General features: G+C 43.4%; 1 protein-coding gene across 1 annotated transcript in view; it reads right to left on the reverse strand.

Moving 5' to 3' along the window:
* HABP4 (hyaluronan binding protein 4) overlaps window positions 1-20581 on the reverse strand; it is a 37272-nt gene extending 16691 nt beyond the window's left edge. The window contains exons 1-5 of the mRNA XM_074363043.1: window positions 20108-20581; window positions 15577-15739; window positions 10046-10207; window positions 9636-9704; window positions 6106-6189 (exon numbers count right to left, since the gene is read on the reverse strand). Of these exons, the coding sequence (XP_074219144.1) occupies window positions 6106-6189; window positions 9636-9704; window positions 10046-10207; window positions 15577-15739; window positions 20108-20468 (839 nt within the window). The 5' untranslated portion in view covers window positions 20469-20581. The remainder of the gene's footprint in view (window positions 1-6105; window positions 6190-9635; window positions 9705-10045; window positions 10208-15576; window positions 15740-20107) is intronic.
* Window positions 20582-20837: the final 256 nt, after the last annotated feature.

Here is a 20837-nt window from a genome sequence, read left to right on the forward strand (position 1 = left end):
AAGGAAACAAAGTTTTTTTTAGCCCACTTGTGACAGAAATAGGAAATCAGCAAAACTGGATGCTATGAATTTGAGGATTTTTGTAGCTAAGGTTACAAAACTAACCTAATAGAAGTTAGTAAATTCCAAAAAGTTCAATAAGAACAGATTTTGTGTTAAGACCACAAAGGAAGTACTTTTTTGTTTGCTTGTTTGTCTTCAAGAACATCATATCTAAACACAAAGAACTAGAACAAAAGAGAGTAAGGCATGCAGGCAGTGCAGCCCTGAAGTGATGTACAGACACCCTAAAATAAAGCAAATAGCGGCGTCCGGAACAGAGCATCTGCTACCAGTGATGCTCTCCATGAACATGATCAGCCTGACACCGCTCAGTCAGGTGCACCTCACTCGGAGGCACAGGTACGGACGCCCCGGACATTCACCTTTATCACCTGCCATTTCAACGAGCCGTGTTGGGAGCAGTGGCAGATCACCAAGGACTGGCTCCTTAACCGTGTTCCCAAAGCACTGGCTTCCTAGCCTTGTTCCCCATTGACCAAAAATTATTACAAAAAACACATTCTAAACGAACAAACCAAACACGCTCTGTGACAGTTCTGTGGGGCAGATCCCATTTCCCATTTAAGTAGCACTGAATACAGTTTCTACCGGCAGTTTTAGCAAAGATTGGATATTCAATAGGAAGGTATATAATCAATTCTTCAGGTATCGGAAGGACTAATGGAAGTATTATTTCTAAGAGTTATAAAAACGTCGTAACTGTTACCACTTTAAATTTAACACCCCCTTTGGAGTAATCCAAAGATCTTTACCGTTCTTGGTTTATGATAAAAAAAAATCTTAGGAGAGAATTTTCCATCAAATTATATCTACAAATGCCTGTAGACATGAGGTGTCAAATCTATGACTTGTAACGTGAACTTTTGCTGTTCGCAAATTTGACAGTCACACATTTGGTTCTAAATGGGTGAAATTACAGAAGAAATAGAACTGTTTTAACAACAGTGACCTTTACTTAGAAGTAAATGGGACAATAATGCTAACATTTACTGTAGGCTTACTAGGTGCCAAAGTGCTTTACATTAATTCACTCATGATACTTAATCTCACAAGTTAGATAAAATTAACAGCTCCATTTTATAGGTAAGAAAATCAGGGAGACAGGTCAGACAGCTAACAAAGAAATGAAAAGGGTCAAGCTTCACATCCAGACATTCTATTTCCAAAGCCCACATTCAACCTCTGTGCTATTAGGGAATAAGAGGAAGAAAAATATGCTTAGATGGAAAATAGCCAAGACATGGCCAGAGGAAGCGTACAAATCATCAATTCAAACATCCAAACTTCCATTCAGGAAATACCTTGTCACCTGAATACATGAACATGTGCGGTGAATCACGGAAAGTGCGTTCCAGAAGTAAAACTTTACTCACTGAATACTTAACTGGATCTGACCTAACATGTAAATAATACCTCTCACTTCCTTCCAAAGTCCTGAAAGGGAAGTGAATTTCATGGTAAACTTTGAGCTCCTCATAAATTTGGGGTAAAAATTGTACAGAGGTATAATCCTGCTTTAAGAACATTTATGCATAACAATCTAGGCACATATACCCCTGGAAACACATCACAATAAAAATAACTCGTTGTAGATACTTTGTAATAATGCTTCCTCATCGCTTTCCTTTTTAAGAATGGCAGTTGGTCCACGGTACTGAAGGGGAAACCCTCAGTGACCCTGGCAGCTCTTGCCCTGCTCACAGAACCACCTTCTCCAAGTTGTAGTTCTTGCGGGCACTTTCAGCCACTCCTCACGTGGGGCACAGCTAAGAACACGAACGCCTGGGCCACACTACCTGGTTCAAACTCCGGCTTGGCCACTTACACCAAGCTCTTCATGCCTCAGCACGAGGATAATTAACAGTCCCCTCTCCTTCACGGGCAGCAAAGAGTTAAATGAGTTAAGCCATGGGAGCATTTAGAGGGGTTCCTCACGCACAACAAATGCTCAATAAACGCTTGATTTATTCTGAAAGCAAAACACAGACAGCTGTCACAGGTATCCTGAGACATCAGAACACCACGTGACAAGGAACGTGTACCGCTGGTGTGATGAAACAAGGGAGGAGGCAAGGGCGTGGCACGTGTAACGGTCAACGAAATGTGTCCAATTTGAGGAGAATGGATGTACTTTGGGTTGTAGGTTTGAACATAAGCAAGGGTACGTTAAATTCACCTACTGAGAAGTTCTAAACCGAGAAGTGCGCTAAATACACATTCTGGCTGAACGCCAAACATTTTGAGTGTTAGCTCAACATCCAGACAGAGCCGGGACCAGAGAGCATCTCCGTCCTAGAACGTACATACAAACCAAATTTTGAAATCAGAAAAAAACTGCGATTGTATTATTATAAATTTCAGGCATGATTTTACAGTTTGGCCAGGCAGTGCAGAAATAGGAGTTTCTCAGCTCGGTCGGCTACTAGACCATGGCTGCTTGGCTCCTGCAGCTTTGACTGGCTGCCCACTGCCCACCACGGTCAGCAGACGGAGGGAGGCAGAGATCTGCTGACTCGCTCCGCTCGGTTACTGCAGACAATGACACTGCCACCAAATCGTTAAGTATCAATTTGTCTCTCAGAATAACTGATTAACTGAAAGAATTATTTTTGTCTAATATTACAAATGCTGAAGATTATAAATTATGCTATTAATTCTAAAGGTTATAATTATTCTATAATTTACTCTCTATGATTCTGCCTTATGGTACCTGAATTTGTATAAATTTATTGGCTCAAAAAGGATCTGATTTTTCCTGAAAGTATCTGGTTAAATCACTTTCTCTCAGTTAACTCACTGTTTACATGTTCATATTAACTGTTAATCTATTTCTTTAATTAAATACATTTCTCAGTTGTTTTGAGTAGTAAATTAACAGCTTTCACAACCATCAATCATTGTAGCATTTTACTCTTGTAATAAGGAACAATAATAATAGCAGATACTTACACAGCAAAAACTACATGCCGGGCCCCACTCTACATGACACGCACACGCACGCATACCCAACCAATCCTTCTAACAGCCTTCTGATGTACGTACTATTATTATTCCCATTTTACAGATGATGAGAACTGAGGCATAGAGAGATTAAACAATTTGCCCAAACTAGTAAATGGCAGAGCTGGGATTTGAACGCAGAACACTGGCTTAGAGTCTGGTCTCTTAACCACTAGACACCCTGCCTCTTCACAGCTGAAGGATGAGTTAGAGTTAAAGAAATAGGTGAAAAGGTGGAGGGGTTTTGGCGGAAAGGTACAGAAAGACAAGAAAACAGCACTTGCAAAAGCCCTTTGGTGGGTGTGGCCCAGGAGCTGAAGAAGGTGCTGGGAAACATGAAATCAGGGCCACGTGGTGAGCCTGGAGAAGGCACAGGAGCGGCTGAACTTGAGGGCTCTTCAGGGTCCAGACCACGCAGGACCCTGCAGTTCAGGGCAAGGGACAGAAAAAGGACAGGAAGCCACCAGGGGTGGGGGCATGGCAATCAGAATGCCAGAGTGAAAGCCACTTGGGTGTGAAAACGGGCTGGTAGGAGGCGAGAACGCAGGGAGCCCGTGAGGAGCTAAGGTGAGGGAGCAGATGGCACTTACTGAGACTACGGTGGTGAGCAGAGAGGGTAGACAGGAAAAGGTACAAATCCTCAGGGCAGGCTGACAGATGGGATCTGGGGGAGACAGGCAGTCAAGAAGAAGGAAATCTCAAGGCTGACTCATAGGTTTCTGGTTCGTGCAACTGGATGCACAGTGATGCTGCTATGGAAGACAGAAACACCCAGCAAGGCCCAGGGCACGTGGACCTCAGTCCTGGCCATGCTGAGCACGAGGAGCACCGGGGATGTCCATGGGGAGGTGTCCAGGGGCCAGATGGACACACGGGCCCGCCGTCCATGTTGAAGGTCAGAGTCAGGGGTTAAATGACATTTTGGGCTGCAGGAGTGCATGAGAGCCTATGAAACACCAGAGACAAGGGGGCCTAGGGCAGGACCTGAGGAACCCCACATTTTAAAGGAGCAGAAAGACAAGGATGGGCCTACAGAGGAGGAGCTGAGAAGCAGGAGGAAAGCCAGAAGCATGCAGAAACCAACGGAAGTGGTGGTTAAGAAAAGAATCAATGCAGGCATATCTCATTTTATTGTGCTTCACAGACACTGCGTTTCTGAATATCTGCGGCAAACCTGCGTCGGGCCAGCCCAGTGGCACCATTTTCCCAACAGCAATCTGCTCACTTTCTGTCTCTGGGTCACGTGTTGGTGATTCTTGCAATATTTCAAACGTTCTCATTATTAGTATATTTGTCATGGTGATCTACGATCAGTGATCTTTGATGTCACTACTGTAATCGTTAATCAGTAAATGCTCTGTGTGTTCTGACTGCTCCACCGCTGGCCTCCCCGTCTCTCACCCTCTTATGGGGCCTCCCTATCCCCTGAGACACAACGATATTGAAATCAGGCCAGTTAATAACCCCAAGTGCTCAAGTGGTAGGAAGAGAGGATCAGTATGGCCAGCCTCATTGTTGCCCTGTTTTAAGAACTGCCGCAGCCACCCCGACCTTCAGCCATGACCACCCTGTCAGTCAGTGGCCATCAACACTGAGGCAAGACCCTCCACCAGCAAAAAGATTAAGACTCACTGAAGGCTCAGAGGATGGGCAGCAGTTTTTAGCAATAAAGTTTTTAAATTAAGGTATGTACTTTTCTTCGATGTAACGTTATTGCACATTAATACAGACTGTCGTATAGTGTAAACATAACTTTTATACGCAGTGGGAAACCCAGAAAAGTTGTGTGACTCGCTTTATTGTGATACTGGCTTTATTGTGGTGGTCTGGAATGGAGCCCACAGTATCTCTGAGGTGTGCCTGTAGGGTCAAGAAAGAAACACCTGCTAGGTGTGGAGGCCCGTGGGAAGTACTTCAGAGGGGCAGTGGGGACACAGCCAGACCTGGAGTGAAGTGAGGGTTAAGTGAGAGGGGAGGAAATGAACAAAGACTGTGCACACCCTGCACAAGGCAGCTGAGCGAGAACGGAGGGGCAACACGAGGTGTAAGTAAAGCAGGAGGGCGTGAGCAGGGAAAAATGTTGACTGGAAGAGCCCAGAGCTGGAAGGAAGGAGGTGGGTACACCCAGAGAGGAAGGAGCTAAAGCAGAGTGTGATTTCTGTGAAGTCAGCAGGACACAGGATCCAAAGCCTGAAAAGGTGGGCAGAGAGACGGTGCCTCCATTCTACCCCGAGGGAAGGAGGCCAGCAGGCAGGTGCAGGCAGGTCTGCACCTTCGGGAAGTTCCCATCTGATGGCTCCTAACTTCTCTGTGTCATAGGAGGTAAAGCTGTACCCAGAAAGTGACAGACGAGGTGTGGGGAGCACAGGGGAAGGGGGGTGTGGGGGGGGCAGCGTCAGGGCTTTGAGGAGACAGGAAGGATTGAACCAGTCATCGCAGTGGGTGGGGGAAAGAGCAAACCCAAGAGACAGGCGTTGCTGGGGGGCGCTGAGGGCCCCTTTTGGAGTGCGGCTGTCAGGAATTTCCAGGGGCCCCGTCAGCCCTGCTGAGTCAGCTGCAGTGCTCAGCCTGTGGGCGCAGGCAGAGAGGAGGCAGACGGCTGGCAGACATCCAGGAGGTGGGTTTTGCTAGCAAGGTGCTTAAAAGATCCAAGGGACAAGGGAGTTCAAAGACTCGGCAAGGAGATGGACCAGGGAAGTAAGCTCCATGGAGAACAGAGGGAGGAGAGACTGGGGGAGAATAAAGGGCCAAAAGATGGGGTCCTGATGAGAGACAGATGAGTCACAGTACAGTCTGCTGCTGGAAAAGACGCTGTGGGCACAGGGAAGAATTTAACTTGAATTTAACCCATTAATCATCATTAATAACCATTCTCTAGATTACTTGAATGATCAGTTAGTTCGATTATTCATTAACACATGAAGAAGATCAACCCTCTGCGATGTACGGCAAAAGGTTGACCTCCCTGCGCTACGAAGAGCTCTTAGAAATCCTTAAGAAAAAGACCAACAACCCGATGAGGAAAATGACTGAAACACCTACTTGGCTGGAGATTCCTCCTCCAGGGGGCCCAGGGACTCCTCCACCCCTGTGGTCTCTTCCATCGGCGCCGTCAGATCCATGTCACTGCAAAGATCAAGAATCACTCCAGTCACACAAACACGTCTACATCAATGCCCTTACATAGTCAAGACGGAAAAAACCCACATTTCAGTGTCCTTCTTCTTAAGTAAATATTCTTCAAGGAATTAATATGTACGCATAGGTAATCCACATCAAAATGAAAAAGGGGGAAAATGCTCTTAATTGCTAATCCATACAAATTATTTCCAAAAGTAAAAAGGACTTTGAGAAACAGAAGTTTCCATGAATGGCCTACAATTACAAACAGACTGTGAAGGACCAGAACAAGTATTCAAAGGTCTTATGATCCTAGGAAATTCCAAATATTAACAGGGGCCATAAAAATTCCCAACCTGCAAGTGTTAAGTGACTTACAGTAGATAATGTGCCATCTCAGACTTTAGAATATGGCAAGAAAGTGGAAACATTCCACAAAAGTGAGTGTGCAGGATTATAAACAAGCTGCTGATAACTATACCAGAAAAATAAGGCTTTGAAACATCAATTTATATATTATCACATCTAAGTGCACAATCCACAGATTCCAAAAGACAGCACAATGAAAAACAATATGAATTTTAACAATCTTAATTTTTTTAAGGTTAAGATTAATCCCAGCTGAACATTCCTTTAAAAAAGTACCAGCAAAAGAAATTTCATTTTCAGAAAAATGCTAAAATTAGTCAATATAAACATATCCATTAGAAATATTTTATACTTGACATATAGAACCCAGAACTTTTTCCATCCTAGTTCTGGAAAAATCTTCATAAAATCAGTTTTTTTTTAAAAAAAAAGTAAACACAAATTGAACTACAATTTTAAAAAACAGACTTTTTACGTTCAAAATGTTTTCATTCTCCCCTGAAAGCCATTGCAATCAACTTCTTAAAAAATTCAGTTTTCAACATAAAATTTGAATAAATGATTTTTACTTTTAAAAAAAGGTCCTAAATCAAATTCTGTCTGTTTGGAAGGACATCACTGGTGCTCTGTCTGGCAGAGGCCTCTTCACAAAAGCCGTCTCTGCACATCAGCCTGACCCCACGGGGGTCACGGGAGTTGTTACCATCCAAGAATCTAGCATCAATGGCAGCGCTGTATGATTCCAACTTCCTCTTTATTCCCTCGGCCATGTAATACACCAAGGGGATAAAAAACGGGTTCGCTGACAGTTCATAGCTTTCAACAACTGAAAATCATAAAAGGGCTACGAAGACATGCAGGAGGAAAAAAAAAAAAACAGAATACAAAGCAAAGACACCATGTAAAACCCAGCCTTTCTCAAACCTGCCAGTCAACTTGGAAGAAAACAAAAATCACGGACCTCCCTCCTGTATTGCCCTAAATTATTTTATGAATAAACATACAACTAATTTTGTGCTTAAACCTCTTATGGAATCATATGGCCAAAACTATAAAACAAGCAAGTTTCAAGATTAGCAACAATTTATTTTGGCAAATTTTGTAATTTCGTTGAAAGAAAACCACCAATGTTGGATTTTTTAAAAGAAAGATAAAAGTTCCAGGGCCACAGTCTATATTTTGAATTTGGTTACACTAACGTAGAAAATGCCTGTTGGCACAAGTATGATCACAAATGTTAAGCACCTCAAGACTGTGGTAACTAGTTCAAGTTCAATCAGACTTCGTACTTAACCACATCCATGACAGTGAACAGCTTTTAATCAAATGTCGCTTGATTACTACATAAACCTGTCTTGCTCTTCACAATCAAAGTGGGAAGGCAGCATTACTGAAAACTGCATCCGTGGGTGTTTATTCCCACTGGTAACAAGAAAATAATGTCTGATATTACTCATTTTAAGTTATTGCAAACGGAGAAAATTGTGCTTGCAGCACAGGTACTGATGGTCAAACTCTGGAAGAAAACCAGTAACAAGGGAAGCGGCTCAGTTACACCATTCTGAAAGCATCTTGTCCACAGATCCAATGAGACCGCCAATGTCTTCAAACAGGAATAGCAAACTACAGCAAAGCCCTCACACCCACCATGCGCAGTGCAGCACCCGCCCTCGCCAACCACGAACACCTCACTCACTGGCAGCCTCCTTCTGCTCTTTTCTCATTCATCAAAAGCAGCACCAACTCGACTGGACCTCACTGTTTTCATCATGGCAAATCAAAATCTCAGTGTATTCAACAAGAAGTTAAAAGCCTTAGCCTACAAAAAAAATCTTTCAGTTACAGATTGATTACCACCTCAGAGCTTTGACTGAGTGCCATGGGGCACGGGTCATCTTAACACTGGGACATGCTGTCCGCCAGGAGCGCATGTGGTCCTTTTTCATGTTCCGAGGCCAAGACTCACCCCTTAGAGTAAGCAATCACTTGGAGCCAAAATGATTTTAAGTTCAAACGCCAAGTGAAACGGAGTAGCAGTATTAGATAAGGTAGTAAATCAGATGGTTCTATTTTTAAAAAATCTATTTATTGTTTTTGTTTTGGGAGGAGGTAATTAGGTTTATTTATTTATTTCAAAAGAGGTACTGGGGATTGAATCCAGGACCTCGTGCATAATCAGATGATTCTGAAGGGGCCTGAATTCCTTTTTTCACATGTATTATCGCAGTAAAATAAAGCCAAATGAAAAGATTTGCCATGGAGGTTCTATAGAACCCCAGACTGAGAAACATTTAATAAGTTTCCTTTCAAGGACAACACAGATGTGCAGCGGTCCTAAATCTAATTTTGTATTTGGCGCTACTGTGTCCATTTGCTTTTAAGGATAACAAATTAAGAAAAATGAGTTTATGTAAAAAGCTTATATTCTTCACAAGAAGAAAAGCTGAAGTCTGGATTCCCTCAAGCCTTCCAACCTGTGGAAAGCCTGCCACACATCCTGAAGCCACTGACTCCCCATATCTCCTGCCTGTTTCTGTGCGGACACCAGCAAGTCCCGAAATGACAGAAACAGCACAGCCAAGTACCCGCTCTGAGTAGCAAAACTGGCACAGATCTGAGAGACCAGAAAGCCTCCGGGAAATGTCAAATCTGAACCTCACTGAAACTTGTCATTGAGCTTAGATCTGCAAATGATTTTATAACATCACAATGCAATGTATACAAAAAACTCAGGACGGCCATAGAGAAACAAAGTATAGAATACTCAGGAATATAAAAAGCATTCTGAAGCATATGCAAACATACAATGCAATGTGCCAGGGGTATCCCCAAACACACAAACTTGCCTGGCTAAAATAAGATAAAATAAAGGAACTTTAAAGGCTGTTTCAAATCTAACTGCAACATAGCAAACCTGCTTTTCAAAGTCATCTCATGAAACAAAAGCCTAAAAATCAGTCTTAAAGCATACAAATATAAAGGCTGCAAGTGTAATGCAGAGGGCATAATTTTCAAGACAGGCATATAAAGATCCACATACGTCCATACTGTAGGTTCACAGAAAGCACACCTTTGCACCCTACCTGGTATCTTTACCTGATCCCCAGGTGCGAACTCCATATCCACCCATGCTGTCTTCAGTTCTGATTGCTCTAGAGAGAGAAAGAATATTCCCTTAAACTGGAAGCTGGTCTCCAGTCCATCTCCAAATCAGAAAGGCTGATCAGTTCGCTCGGGAATAAGAGCACACTAATATGCAGTCAAGTAAAGACTAATATGCAGTCAAGACTAATATGCAGTCAAATAAAGACTAACATGCAGTCAAGTAAAGACTAACATGCAGTCAAGTGAAGACTAACATGCAGTCAAGTGAAGACTAACATGCAGTCAAGTGAAGACTAACATGCAGTCAAGTAAAGATGCACACACAACAGATTCATACCAGGTCTAACCGAGATCTTAAAGGGAAAATTGCATTTCCGAAGAAACTTACATTTTATCATTCCCACCGTATCTCTCAAATTCTCGTCTTCCTCTCTGGTCAAAACCGTCAAAAGCTCTGTTCCCAGGACCACCTCTGCCTCTGCTTCGCATGCCCCCTCTTGGGCCTCCGCGTCCTCTCAGTGGCCTGTCTCGATCAAACCTGTCAACTGGTCTAGGAAGAAATGGGTATAATAAAAAGTGGTGAATTGGATGAAGGAGCCAAGGCTTTTTTTTTTTTTTTTTTGAGAAAAAAAATTCCAGAAGGACGTTATGGCTATAGAATACTAGAAAGAATGGTGTGGCTTGAATAATAAATTTTACTGAGCACGTACTATGTCTGGCACAGTCATTTAATCACTACTATTGCCCACAGATGAGGAAGACAGTTGAAGATGGCTTCTTTGTTGTTAAATCCAATAGCAACTTTTGTGTCTATGTCATCTGACCCCTATGCATCATTTGACACTGCCAACCCTAAAATTTCCTCTGCCCTTTTTGGCTTCTCCTTCCCTGCCTGCTCTTTAAAAATTATTTTTGAAATAGGTAATACCCAAACATTCACAAGGTGGTATTCTTGCTTCTTGGCCACCAAATTCCACTTCTCAGAGGCAGACGCTTGCTGAGTCACATAAAGGGAAAGTGTCTGCATCTTGCCTTTTTCACGGAGCATGTCTTGGACACCCTTTCTCCTGTGTACCCACCTGTGTGCCCTTCAGTGCACCAGCATTCCCGCCGCTCCGTCTCCTGCACACATTGTCCTGTCTCTGCACTCACCCTATGTGACCCTCATTCATGAGCCCCTGGGTCTCATTCGGGCGCTTTCTGATTCCAGGCCACAAAGTCAGTTACTTCCTGGATGTCCCCCCTCCGTACCCCCTGCCCTGTAGATACATGACCAACCCTGACCCCCTGCTCCTCCTATGGTCCCTAACTCAACACAAGAGTGTCCAGACCAAAAATCTGCCTTTTCTCCACTCCTCTCTCCTTCCCTGCCACACCTGCTGGATCCAGGGCCTGACTGCCCGCCTCTCCCCAAGCTCACCTCTGCTGCCATCAGGTCATGGTCAGTTTTTATGAGCACCTGCCCCTCCTCCACCAGACTCAAAAGCTCCTGCTGGAAGGGCCTCATCTTTTTCATCGTTAATCCCTAGTTTAATAAGGTAAATTATATATTTTAATTTGTCAAGGCTTTTAGACATATTTAAAGCGACAACAAATTGCTTGCTGAAAGCTAGTGACATTCATGGCTCAGAAACCAGAAACAGAGGTGTGCTCCAGTCTACCTGTATGGCTGAAAACGTTACATTAAAAAGCTACTGTTATGATCTTGGGTAAAAAGACACAAAACTCACAATTCTCCCTACTCAAAAAGATTAAAAAAACACAGAAGCACCGATTACTAATTTTATGCCACTCTCTTACAAGAAACAGTGTCCTAAATCAATTCTCCAAGTTGGCTTTTCAATTTCCCTCCTCCCCGGACCGAAACCAAATGTTTAAATAGAGACCACTGTAAAGTCTGATTCCACATAACAGTAAATATCTAAAGCAGAGTTCTAAAACAGTGACCAATGAAAAAACAACAGTGAATTCTTAACCAGGAAGTTGGTCAGAGCCATAAAAGAAGTTTACCTAAAAACTGAGAGGAAACGAAGCACAAAAACATACAGAGAAAACACTGCCAATAGTCAAAATCGGGTCTAAATTGACATGAAATCTAAATCAGATACTGACAAAGACATAGAATGGTAATTGAAACCTAAACATTGCCCTGTGTATTTTAATGTTAAATCATTTTTCTTTATTCCATAGATACTCCCACCCCAAAACCCAATTACATTTATTCTCAATTCCTTCCTTATAATTCTCTTCTTATAAAATATATCCTCTTTTGTTACTTGGTGAGCATTGAGGAGTCCTGTACTCCACTGAGGAAGCTTCACTGTGACGTAAAAACAAAAGGAAGGAAAATGATATTGTACTGGGCCAAGCATCCCATCGCGCTTCACATACTTACAATCCACTTTCTTACAACAGTCCAACCAAGTCGGCGTGAGTACCTGACCTGTTTTACAGGTTAAAGGCATGAAGTTCACGGAGGGAGGAATGGGGAGTTAATATTTCATGGGTACAGTTTGGGAAGACGAAACAATCTGGAGACAGATAGTAGAGATGACTGCAAAACAATTAGTGTACTTAATGTCACTGCACTGTACACTTAGAAGTGGTTAAAACGGTAAATTTCACGTTATGTATATTTTACTGCAATTTTTTGAAATGTTTTCTTATGAGGAAGGGAAAAAAATAACCTAAACATCTGAGTAAGTGATTCTTTCAAAACTGGAACTGACTTTAAATGACCAGCACTAAACTGCAGAAACAGCCAAAGAAAAAGCCAAACTGCATCCAGACAGAGGCAGACTAATTTCCTAATAGTCACTGCTCTAAGAGTTCACTTAAGTTCATCATTTGGAGCCTAAAGAAAATTCCGATGGCATTAACAACAGTAGTCGCACTCCCAGAGCATACGCAGCGAGTGACAGCTCTGCGCACCTGAGCCACGCGGACAGTTACTCGCAGCACCATTTATGCCACTGCTTCCATGTGAAAACGTGTGTTCTGCTTTAGTGGAGAAAAAAAAAATCTTCCATGTCGCTAAAACTCTGGGTGTTTCTTCATCCATAAATTGAGAGGCCAGGAGCAGTCTGTTAAAATGATCAAGATTCCGTAATTCTGTCCAGTAAGCATGTACTGGTATCATAGAAATACAGGTTGATACCATTTTTCACTACTAAATAAGCAAAGATGAAACTTTATCATACTCGAGTAATCTCACAGGTTACTAGGACAGTGATCTGTCACTATGTAGCAACAACTGCCCCACACACCCCAATTTTTGTTTGTTTTCACACTACATGTACCCATCCAACCTTGCACTGAAGTACAAACTGGGTCCCGGATTTGGATACATGACATCCAGCTAAGAACCAGTGCTTTATGACTCTAACTGGGATTCCCACTTCAAGAACTCCGTTTAGGAAAGTTCCTATACATATGAAAAGCTGTTTGTTGGGTATCCTTCATTAAGCAAAAAACTGGAAGCTGAGCAGCGGTCCAACACTGATGGAATAATTACATTGTAATACTCCAAACGCAGATCACAACAGAACCATGAGAAACGCCTACCAAACATTGTTAATGACGTTACTGAGTTCTGCTTGTCAAGTGGAGAAGAAATATACAGTACTCAGTGTATACATATTAACATTTTAACATCTAAGCATACCTATGTATAAAAAAGAAAGGGAGACAATGTGCTAAGTGTTAAGAGAAATCATCTCAGATGGTAAGACAGGTGGTTTTAATCCTTACAGTTTTATGCATTTTCCAAATTGACTAACTTTGACTATAAATTATTTTTATTAAATATCTTACGGATCTTTATTAATAGAAGAGTATTTTTTTTAAAAAAAGAGGGAAAATATCTTTTCTGACAGCACATGACTTATCAAAAAATGTTTTCAAATTTCCGTGAAAATAAACAAGATGTCACTTCTGCGGTCCTCCTGCCAGAATGCATAACCTTGTTCCATGAGGAAACAGTAGGCAGACTCAAATTCTGGGCTGTTCTACAAAATAACTGGTCCATGTTCTTCAGAAATGTCGAATCCATAAAAAATACAGGACTGAAGAGCCGTTTCCAATTAAAGAAGACTGAGAGCAATGCACATTCCTAGACTGGCTCCTGAACCAGGAATTTTTTTTTTCTTTTGCTAAAAGGATGTTATTAGGACAAGCGGTAAAATCTCAGTAGCCAGTAGACTACAAAATTTAGAGAACTAGATGATACTATTGCATCAGTGTTTATGAATTTGATAATTGTACCATGTTTTCAGGACATACATTTAAAGTATTTAGGGATAAAGGGACATTGCTGCACTTTATTCTCAAATGACAGAGAAAAGAAATGTGTGTGTGAGAGAGAGAGAAGGGAGGAGAAAGAAAAGGAGAAAGGAAGGGAAAGCTATGATACAGCAAATGTGTTAAAGTGTCATTTGGGGAATCTTGAGTGTGTATGGGAATTCTCTATATAATTCTTGTAACTCTCTGTAAATCTGAAATACGCATCACTTCACAGCCATTTTTTTCATCTCAACATATAAAGACCTATCTTACCCTTTCTAAACACTCATAATTTTGCTACTTAAAAAGCTGGAAACACAGGTTTGTGCTTTTGAGCTATAATTTCCTTATTCCCACAGAATAAATCCCTGAAGTGAGGAAAAAATACACAAATGCTTTCCAAAACAAGCAGCTCTGACCTAGAAAGCCTTCTGTAAGCAAGCAGACTACAGCTATTACATAGCAAATTTGAAGAAATCACACCCCTTGCCCCCACAAAAAGCAGAATTCAGCCTTTCTCTAACTGTCAATCCTCTGACATGGTGGCAGATACACCTTGTCTGGGTTTTTTTTTTTTTTAATAACTGAGGCATAGTCAGTTACAACGTGTCAGTTTCTGGTGCACAGCGCAGTGTCCAAGACGAGCACATACCACCATCTCTACATTTTGAATGTGTAGCTTCCACCTGTTCAGCCCTCTCACTCAGACTGAGGGATTCTCTGCTGAACTCTTTTTTTCTTTTCTTTCCGGTTAGTTTTAATGGACTCAAGAGCACTGCCTTACAAAGCCATGGTTTTGGTTAAAACTTGCAGCCAGACTCCTAAGCGGAACTGGAAATCAAGAAGCTGAAAGACTTTGGGAGTAACGGCTCCCTTGACATTGAACTGTACACCATTCTAGTCTCCCTTAAGCCGGTTTAACTTTGTTTTCCTTTGGTTATGATTCACAAGTTGTTTCAGTTTAATCTAAACCCAATGTTAGGTAGGTTTAATAATTAAAACCTTTGGGCAGCAAACACCCATCTTGTCAGTGCCCAAGCATAAGACACTGCGAACTGCTTCCTGTGTACTGGTGGGCATGACAGCCCACGTGCCGCCACACCCCTCAGAAGCGGCGTCAGACTGCGCCAGCCTGAGACCACCTTCCAGGTCAGAGCACTTTCCAGGGAAGGCATGGGAGCCAGAAGCTGGGGGTCACACAGTCTACAGGTTTTTTGGTCAAATTTCATCATGATAACCCATTGACCTGACGTGGGGCTAGGCATACATTTAAATTCATCAGTCGTCTAAATTAGCAGTGCTAAATCAAAATATAACTACATCCCTGGCCCCAACTTCAAAAGAAAACTTAACCAATTTAATATACTCCTGTATAGTTTGTTTATAAGAGTACTCTTCATGGTTACCAATAAATAATCCATTTTTCATCATACAATCATGTCCTGAACCAGGACTTAAGGTCATTTCCAAGATAAACAGAAGATCCTCCACGTGTTCCCTAAGGCCACATGATATGGTACTTAAATTGGCAAAACAGTCCCAGGTCTGGCACCACAAAAAAGGTCACAAAGGCTAGTAGTTCTCTGAGAATCCTTCTGGCTCCCCCCCGCCCTCCTGGCCCACGTCTGCAGTACCTACTTTTCATCTGTAAACTTCTCAGGTGTAAAGTCTGCCTGCCTCTCAGTCTCATAGGGTCGATATTCCCTGTAGGATCTCCGCTCGGCTCTGTCAAGCGTCACCTCCGTCCCCCGGCTGTCATTCCATCCTTGCTGCTCCCCTCTTCTGGGAGTTCGCTTCTGGCCTGCCAGCAAAAAAATCAAAAGCGGGGAGCTAGAACACAAGGTCCGCCACAGGTACACTCACAGGTACTTCACATTTTCACTTTCCTAGAAATCAGTGTCACAGGAAAATCTGGGGAAGTTTGGAAAAGTTCAGGGAAGAAAAAAGTCGCTGGTACTACTACTGCCCAGAGTCGAGTCAACTACTCCTTAATAAAACTGTGACATTACTATTGAATCATATTCTTTCCCTTATGTCCTAGAAAGTATAAGACTAAATGATACTGACTAACCTACGATTACAGGTATCTCACAATGACACTGCAACAGTGATGGAGATTTTACACACTTAATCAACCACATTTCACAACAGTGGCTTTATCAAGACCCCGCAGCTAAGAGCCATCCAGAAATTAAATACCCTGTATTTCAGATTGTACTTTCATAACCTCAACTATAGTTCATCACTGGCTTATTATGTTTTTATTTTTAAATAGTTTGTACAGTTATATCTTTTTTCACTTAAAAATGGATTTTCTTGCTCTTTGATGGGACTTATACATTTATGATCACACTTCTCAAATATGAGGCCATGCTGGTAATTTGCCAACTCACACAAGGGCCAGTCAGCACTTTAAGGGGCATGTCCCATGCACAGAGGGGCCGACATTGAGCCAGGCTGGGGCTGGGGCCACTCCGGTCTTCTCTGTCCTCTTCCTTTATTCCTCTCAGTTTGGAAGCTTTAAAATTTTAAGCAGAGTCTATATCTTAAGGCATCTAGTGTTTGGTAAATATACTGTGAGTAAGTTTTTCACTTCTTAAGTCATCTTCCAAAAAACATGTTTTTTCTTTTGTGTACATTTAACAGGTCTCCATCTCATACATTACGTACAAGTTTTATTTTAGTAGCTTTGATTTTTCCTAGTATAAGCCATCCTTCACATTGGTTGTATGTCTATAAAAATATTAAATGTACTTGAATTAATGGGCATTTTTTTTCACTGTTCTGTTCCTTTCTACTTGGCCAGATACACACAACTCTCAAGGAATCTACTTTCTTACTTAATATTTTCTACCTAAACCTTATAAACTGGGCATATGTAGATATTAATATAGTTCAAATACCTTACTGATCTCATTTTAAAGCAAAACTCATGTCTGCGACACCACTAACACAAAACGGTGCCATTTATTACTTATTAGTTAACGAAGTATTTTTTTGAAATGTGAAAAGTTGCATAACAGATCGAAGTTCAATCTTAAGTTAAAGTCCCATAACCTAGACATGCTAAAATCTGATTTGCATCCTGAAGTCACAATCTGAGCTTGTGACATGTTTAGGATACAGGAAAGATGCTATCGTAAGCAGAGCATTATGCTTTAACTGCAGAAACAAAACAGAGACGGACACTTAAGCCCAGTTGCCCAGGACTATGCAACGCTAGATCCGTGGGCACACACATTACTAACAAGATCAAATATGGAAGAGGCATTTGAAATGTGAGGTAGAAAATATTATTATGAAAGTTAATTATCTAACGAGTTGAAGACGGTAACAGGCCATGACAGGAACAGCCATCAGCAAGTACACAAACAGTAACAATACTTTTCAACAGCTTTCCCTCAATGTAAAAAGTTATTTTATACAGTTTCAAATTTCTAAAGCTTCTTCTGTAGCTTCTGTGTATAAACTGAAAACCATCAAATGTGACTGGCTACTCATTAGGATAATTATCAATACCCTGCAAACATTTCATTTTCCTTCCAAAACCCAAAAAACAAAGATAATGGGTCCAGTTTCCCCCGACACCACAATTTACTACTAAGAGATTAAGAATGCAACTGAATGTAGTTTTTCTGTGCTCAATCAGCAGCTCCAAGTGGATAATGCAAACGCTGAATTTCACTAGCCCCTTCCAACAAAAGGCTGGCATGTGCAGTCTGATCACGGACCTAACCCCCAAGCCCTCATGAAGGGACAGAATTCAATACAATTTACAGTGAGATTTCTCCCAAATAAAGCTGAGCTTTGACTCAGAGAATTGTTCTGAAAAGGCAGGAAAAGCAAAGCTGAAACAGCCTCTGAGGACTTCAAGAATGAATTTTCTGAGCAAGGTGTCACCCCAGGGTCTTTGTATATTGTTAAATATTGAAGGACATTAAAAACCTCCCTTTCTAAGGGAGAATCCTATGATTTCCACATCCTTTTGAGATTAATCAATTTTCCATTATATGTCAGACTTGTTTTGACTCTGATTCTTGTCTACGCTAAGCTTTTGCTTATGATATTCTAACAAAATTTAAAATTTTGAGTGTTAGAAAAATGCAGTCCATATCAGTAAGGGCTGCAAAAGCTTGAGCAAGCAGAACTCTACCACCCATACAGATAAATTTATTATGGTAACTACATAAATGTAAACTAATGAGCTGACTGCTCCTGAAATAACACATACTTGAAAAAGAACTCAAATTACAAAATTTCCAGTCTAACTACAAAATTAACTGAAGTTCTTTAATATAGATCTCAAAAGCCAGATTTCTTGGATCATAAACAATTGACAGGAAAAAGGTTATTTAAAAAAAACTATAAACTAGATTACAATGCTAAGTTTATAAGTTTATTACTTTAGTAAGTTATAAATGTACTAGATCATAATGCTTAATGCAAACTGCAACCCAGGTTGTATCATCTAAGTTTAGGGGAAAAAAAAGATACAGCTCAGTGCATTTATGGATGTCAATGCAAGGTGTTAACAGTACGAAAAACACAGAATGTTCACTTTACTTCATGCATTTCTGAGTTGCTTAAAAATTTTATAACAAAAATGCATGACATTTTCAATAGTAAAAAAGGTTAAATAGCAAAAAGGTTAATAGTGACATAAGTAAGTTCCGTTTCACACTAAAAGATAAAATATATATTTCATTTGCTAAAAAAATAAAGCTTAGCCTTCCTCAATTCTTTTACTATGATAATTATCTAAATACATTTAAGAGAAAAACAGAACATAATACAAAATATACAATATTAACTCAAATCTCGTTTAAATATGCTCATAAGCATACTGGTCTACCAAGGAGTCCGGGGCTACTCAACAGCATTTAAAATAATTTTCAGTTCGCTTTCTTAGAGTGCCTTAATTTTCTGATTCTCAAATGATACTGCTGAATTGAACTTTTCATCCCAGATAAAGATAAACATTACCTAGCTGCAGGAGTCAAAGCCTCAACACTCATACCAGGAGTTGCTCTCTCGGGGCTGGGCTGCACAATTTTTATCAAGCAAGGAACAAGCTAGCAAAGCCGAGCTGAATACACTGACAAACATCGGCTGGAATGGTCGAACTTATACATCTTAACACTCTTTCCCGGGAGAACCACTGCCTTATTTTTGGAAAACAGGGAACACAGGAGGAGTCTTGGAGGCTATCCCACTGATGCAGGTCAGGTGAGAAACGGCTCTTAAGCACCCTCCGTCCCCGGAAGCAGACAGTACACCAATCTTTGCGCTGGCCGTTCTGGACAAGCAGGGATTAACGAACTTTTAATATTCTTGTTGAAATGGTGAAAAATCCTTTTCGTAAAGAAGCCTGAGTTAATGACAAGTCACACAACCCATCATCACTACATGCTGTACTGCGGGGTGGCTGCTGGAAGCTCCCGTAAGGGGCATGAGTGAAGGCACTGGGCTTGGAAGGCTCCGGGGACCCCGCGTCCACCCCCGCCGCATTCCGCTCGCGGCCCTGACGTCACAGCCCGCCCCCGCGGTCACCCAGGCCTTCCCTCCATCACAGAGGCCCCAGCCCCTCACCCCGGCGGCTCTCGCCGCCACCCCCCTCCCCACCACCGCCAGGGGCCGAGTGCGCCCTCCTCCATCCTCCCTAAGAGGGGCTCCCCTCCCTCATTCCCACCACACTTCTCTTGTAGTCTCCCGACGCGAATCTTGCAGAGGTCGGGCTGGAGGATGGAGAAGGTCCCCCGGCTAGTTCTAGATTTGAGAGCCCTGGGGCAGCGACCCCAGTGTTCGCCCCCACACACAACCCCAGAAATACCCCTCAACTTTGCCCAACTTGTAAAGGTTCGGTTTCCAGGGTTCCGAAGTCCCCTACTCCAAGCCTGCTCACTCCCTCGCCCCCAGGAGGGGCTGGGACAGGCCAGAAGGGGCGTACACCCCCACCCCCGTCCTCTCTTCCTACCTTCCTCGGCCACAACGACCCTCAACTCCAGCCAACTCTTCTCGGAGCCCCCTACCCTTTCTGGAACAAGTCCCAGTGACCCCAGTCTCACAGTGGGACGTCGTGGGGCGGCTGAGGAGGGGTGACCTCCGTGACCCCGTTCTCCTTCCCCTCCCGCCCACCGCGCCCACCCGGTGCCGGGCGGGGCGCGCCTACCGGGAGGCTGCGGGCCGCCCCCGGGGCTGTCCGGCTGCTGCGCGCCGGGGGCCGGGAGGCTCTTGCGCTCCTTCTGGGACTCCCTCCGGCCGCCGCCCGCGCCGGGTCTGTGGCCCGATGCCCCAGCCGGGCTCCTGCCGCCTCGGTTGCCGGCCCCGGCCGCCGCGGCCGCCGCCTCGTCGCGCTTCTTGCGCTGCAGCTGCTGCTGGCGCCGGCGCTCGGCCTCGCGCAGGATGTCGAACGGGTCCGACTCGTCGTCCAGCAGCTGGTGGAAGCGGTTGGCCACGACGCAGCCAAAACTCTCCTGCATCGCGGCGCCTGCGGCGGCCGCGGCCACAGGACTCCCCAGAGCGCCCTTCATGCCGCCGCGGCCACTGCGGGCCCGCGGCGGGCAGCCCACGCGAGCGAGTCTCAGTGAAGCCGGCGGCGAGGACCCATCCTACCCGCAGCTTCTGCCCTCCCTGCCCTGCCCAGTCCCGTCCCTCCCAGCGCCCGCCCCCGCGCCGCCGCCACCGCCGCAGCCCGCCCAGCCACCGCCCGACAGCCAATCAGCGCACGCGGACACGCCCCGTTTCGTAGCCGGCACGCCTAGAAACCCAATCAGCGGCCGGCTCCTGTCACGTCACGCGACCTCTATGCCCCGCCCCACGACTCAGCAGGGAGGGGCGGGGACCAAGGGGCGGAGCTACTGGGAGGAGCGAAGAGTCTTGTGGTCCAGGCTGCTGGGCCA

The sequence above is a fragment of the Camelus bactrianus genome, chromosome 4 (genome assembly GCF_048773025.1).
Source record: "Camelus bactrianus isolate YW-2024 breed Bactrian camel chromosome 4, ASM4877302v1, whole genome shotgun sequence".
Lineage (NCBI taxonomy): Eukaryota > Metazoa > Chordata > Mammalia > Artiodactyla > Camelidae > Camelus > Camelus bactrianus.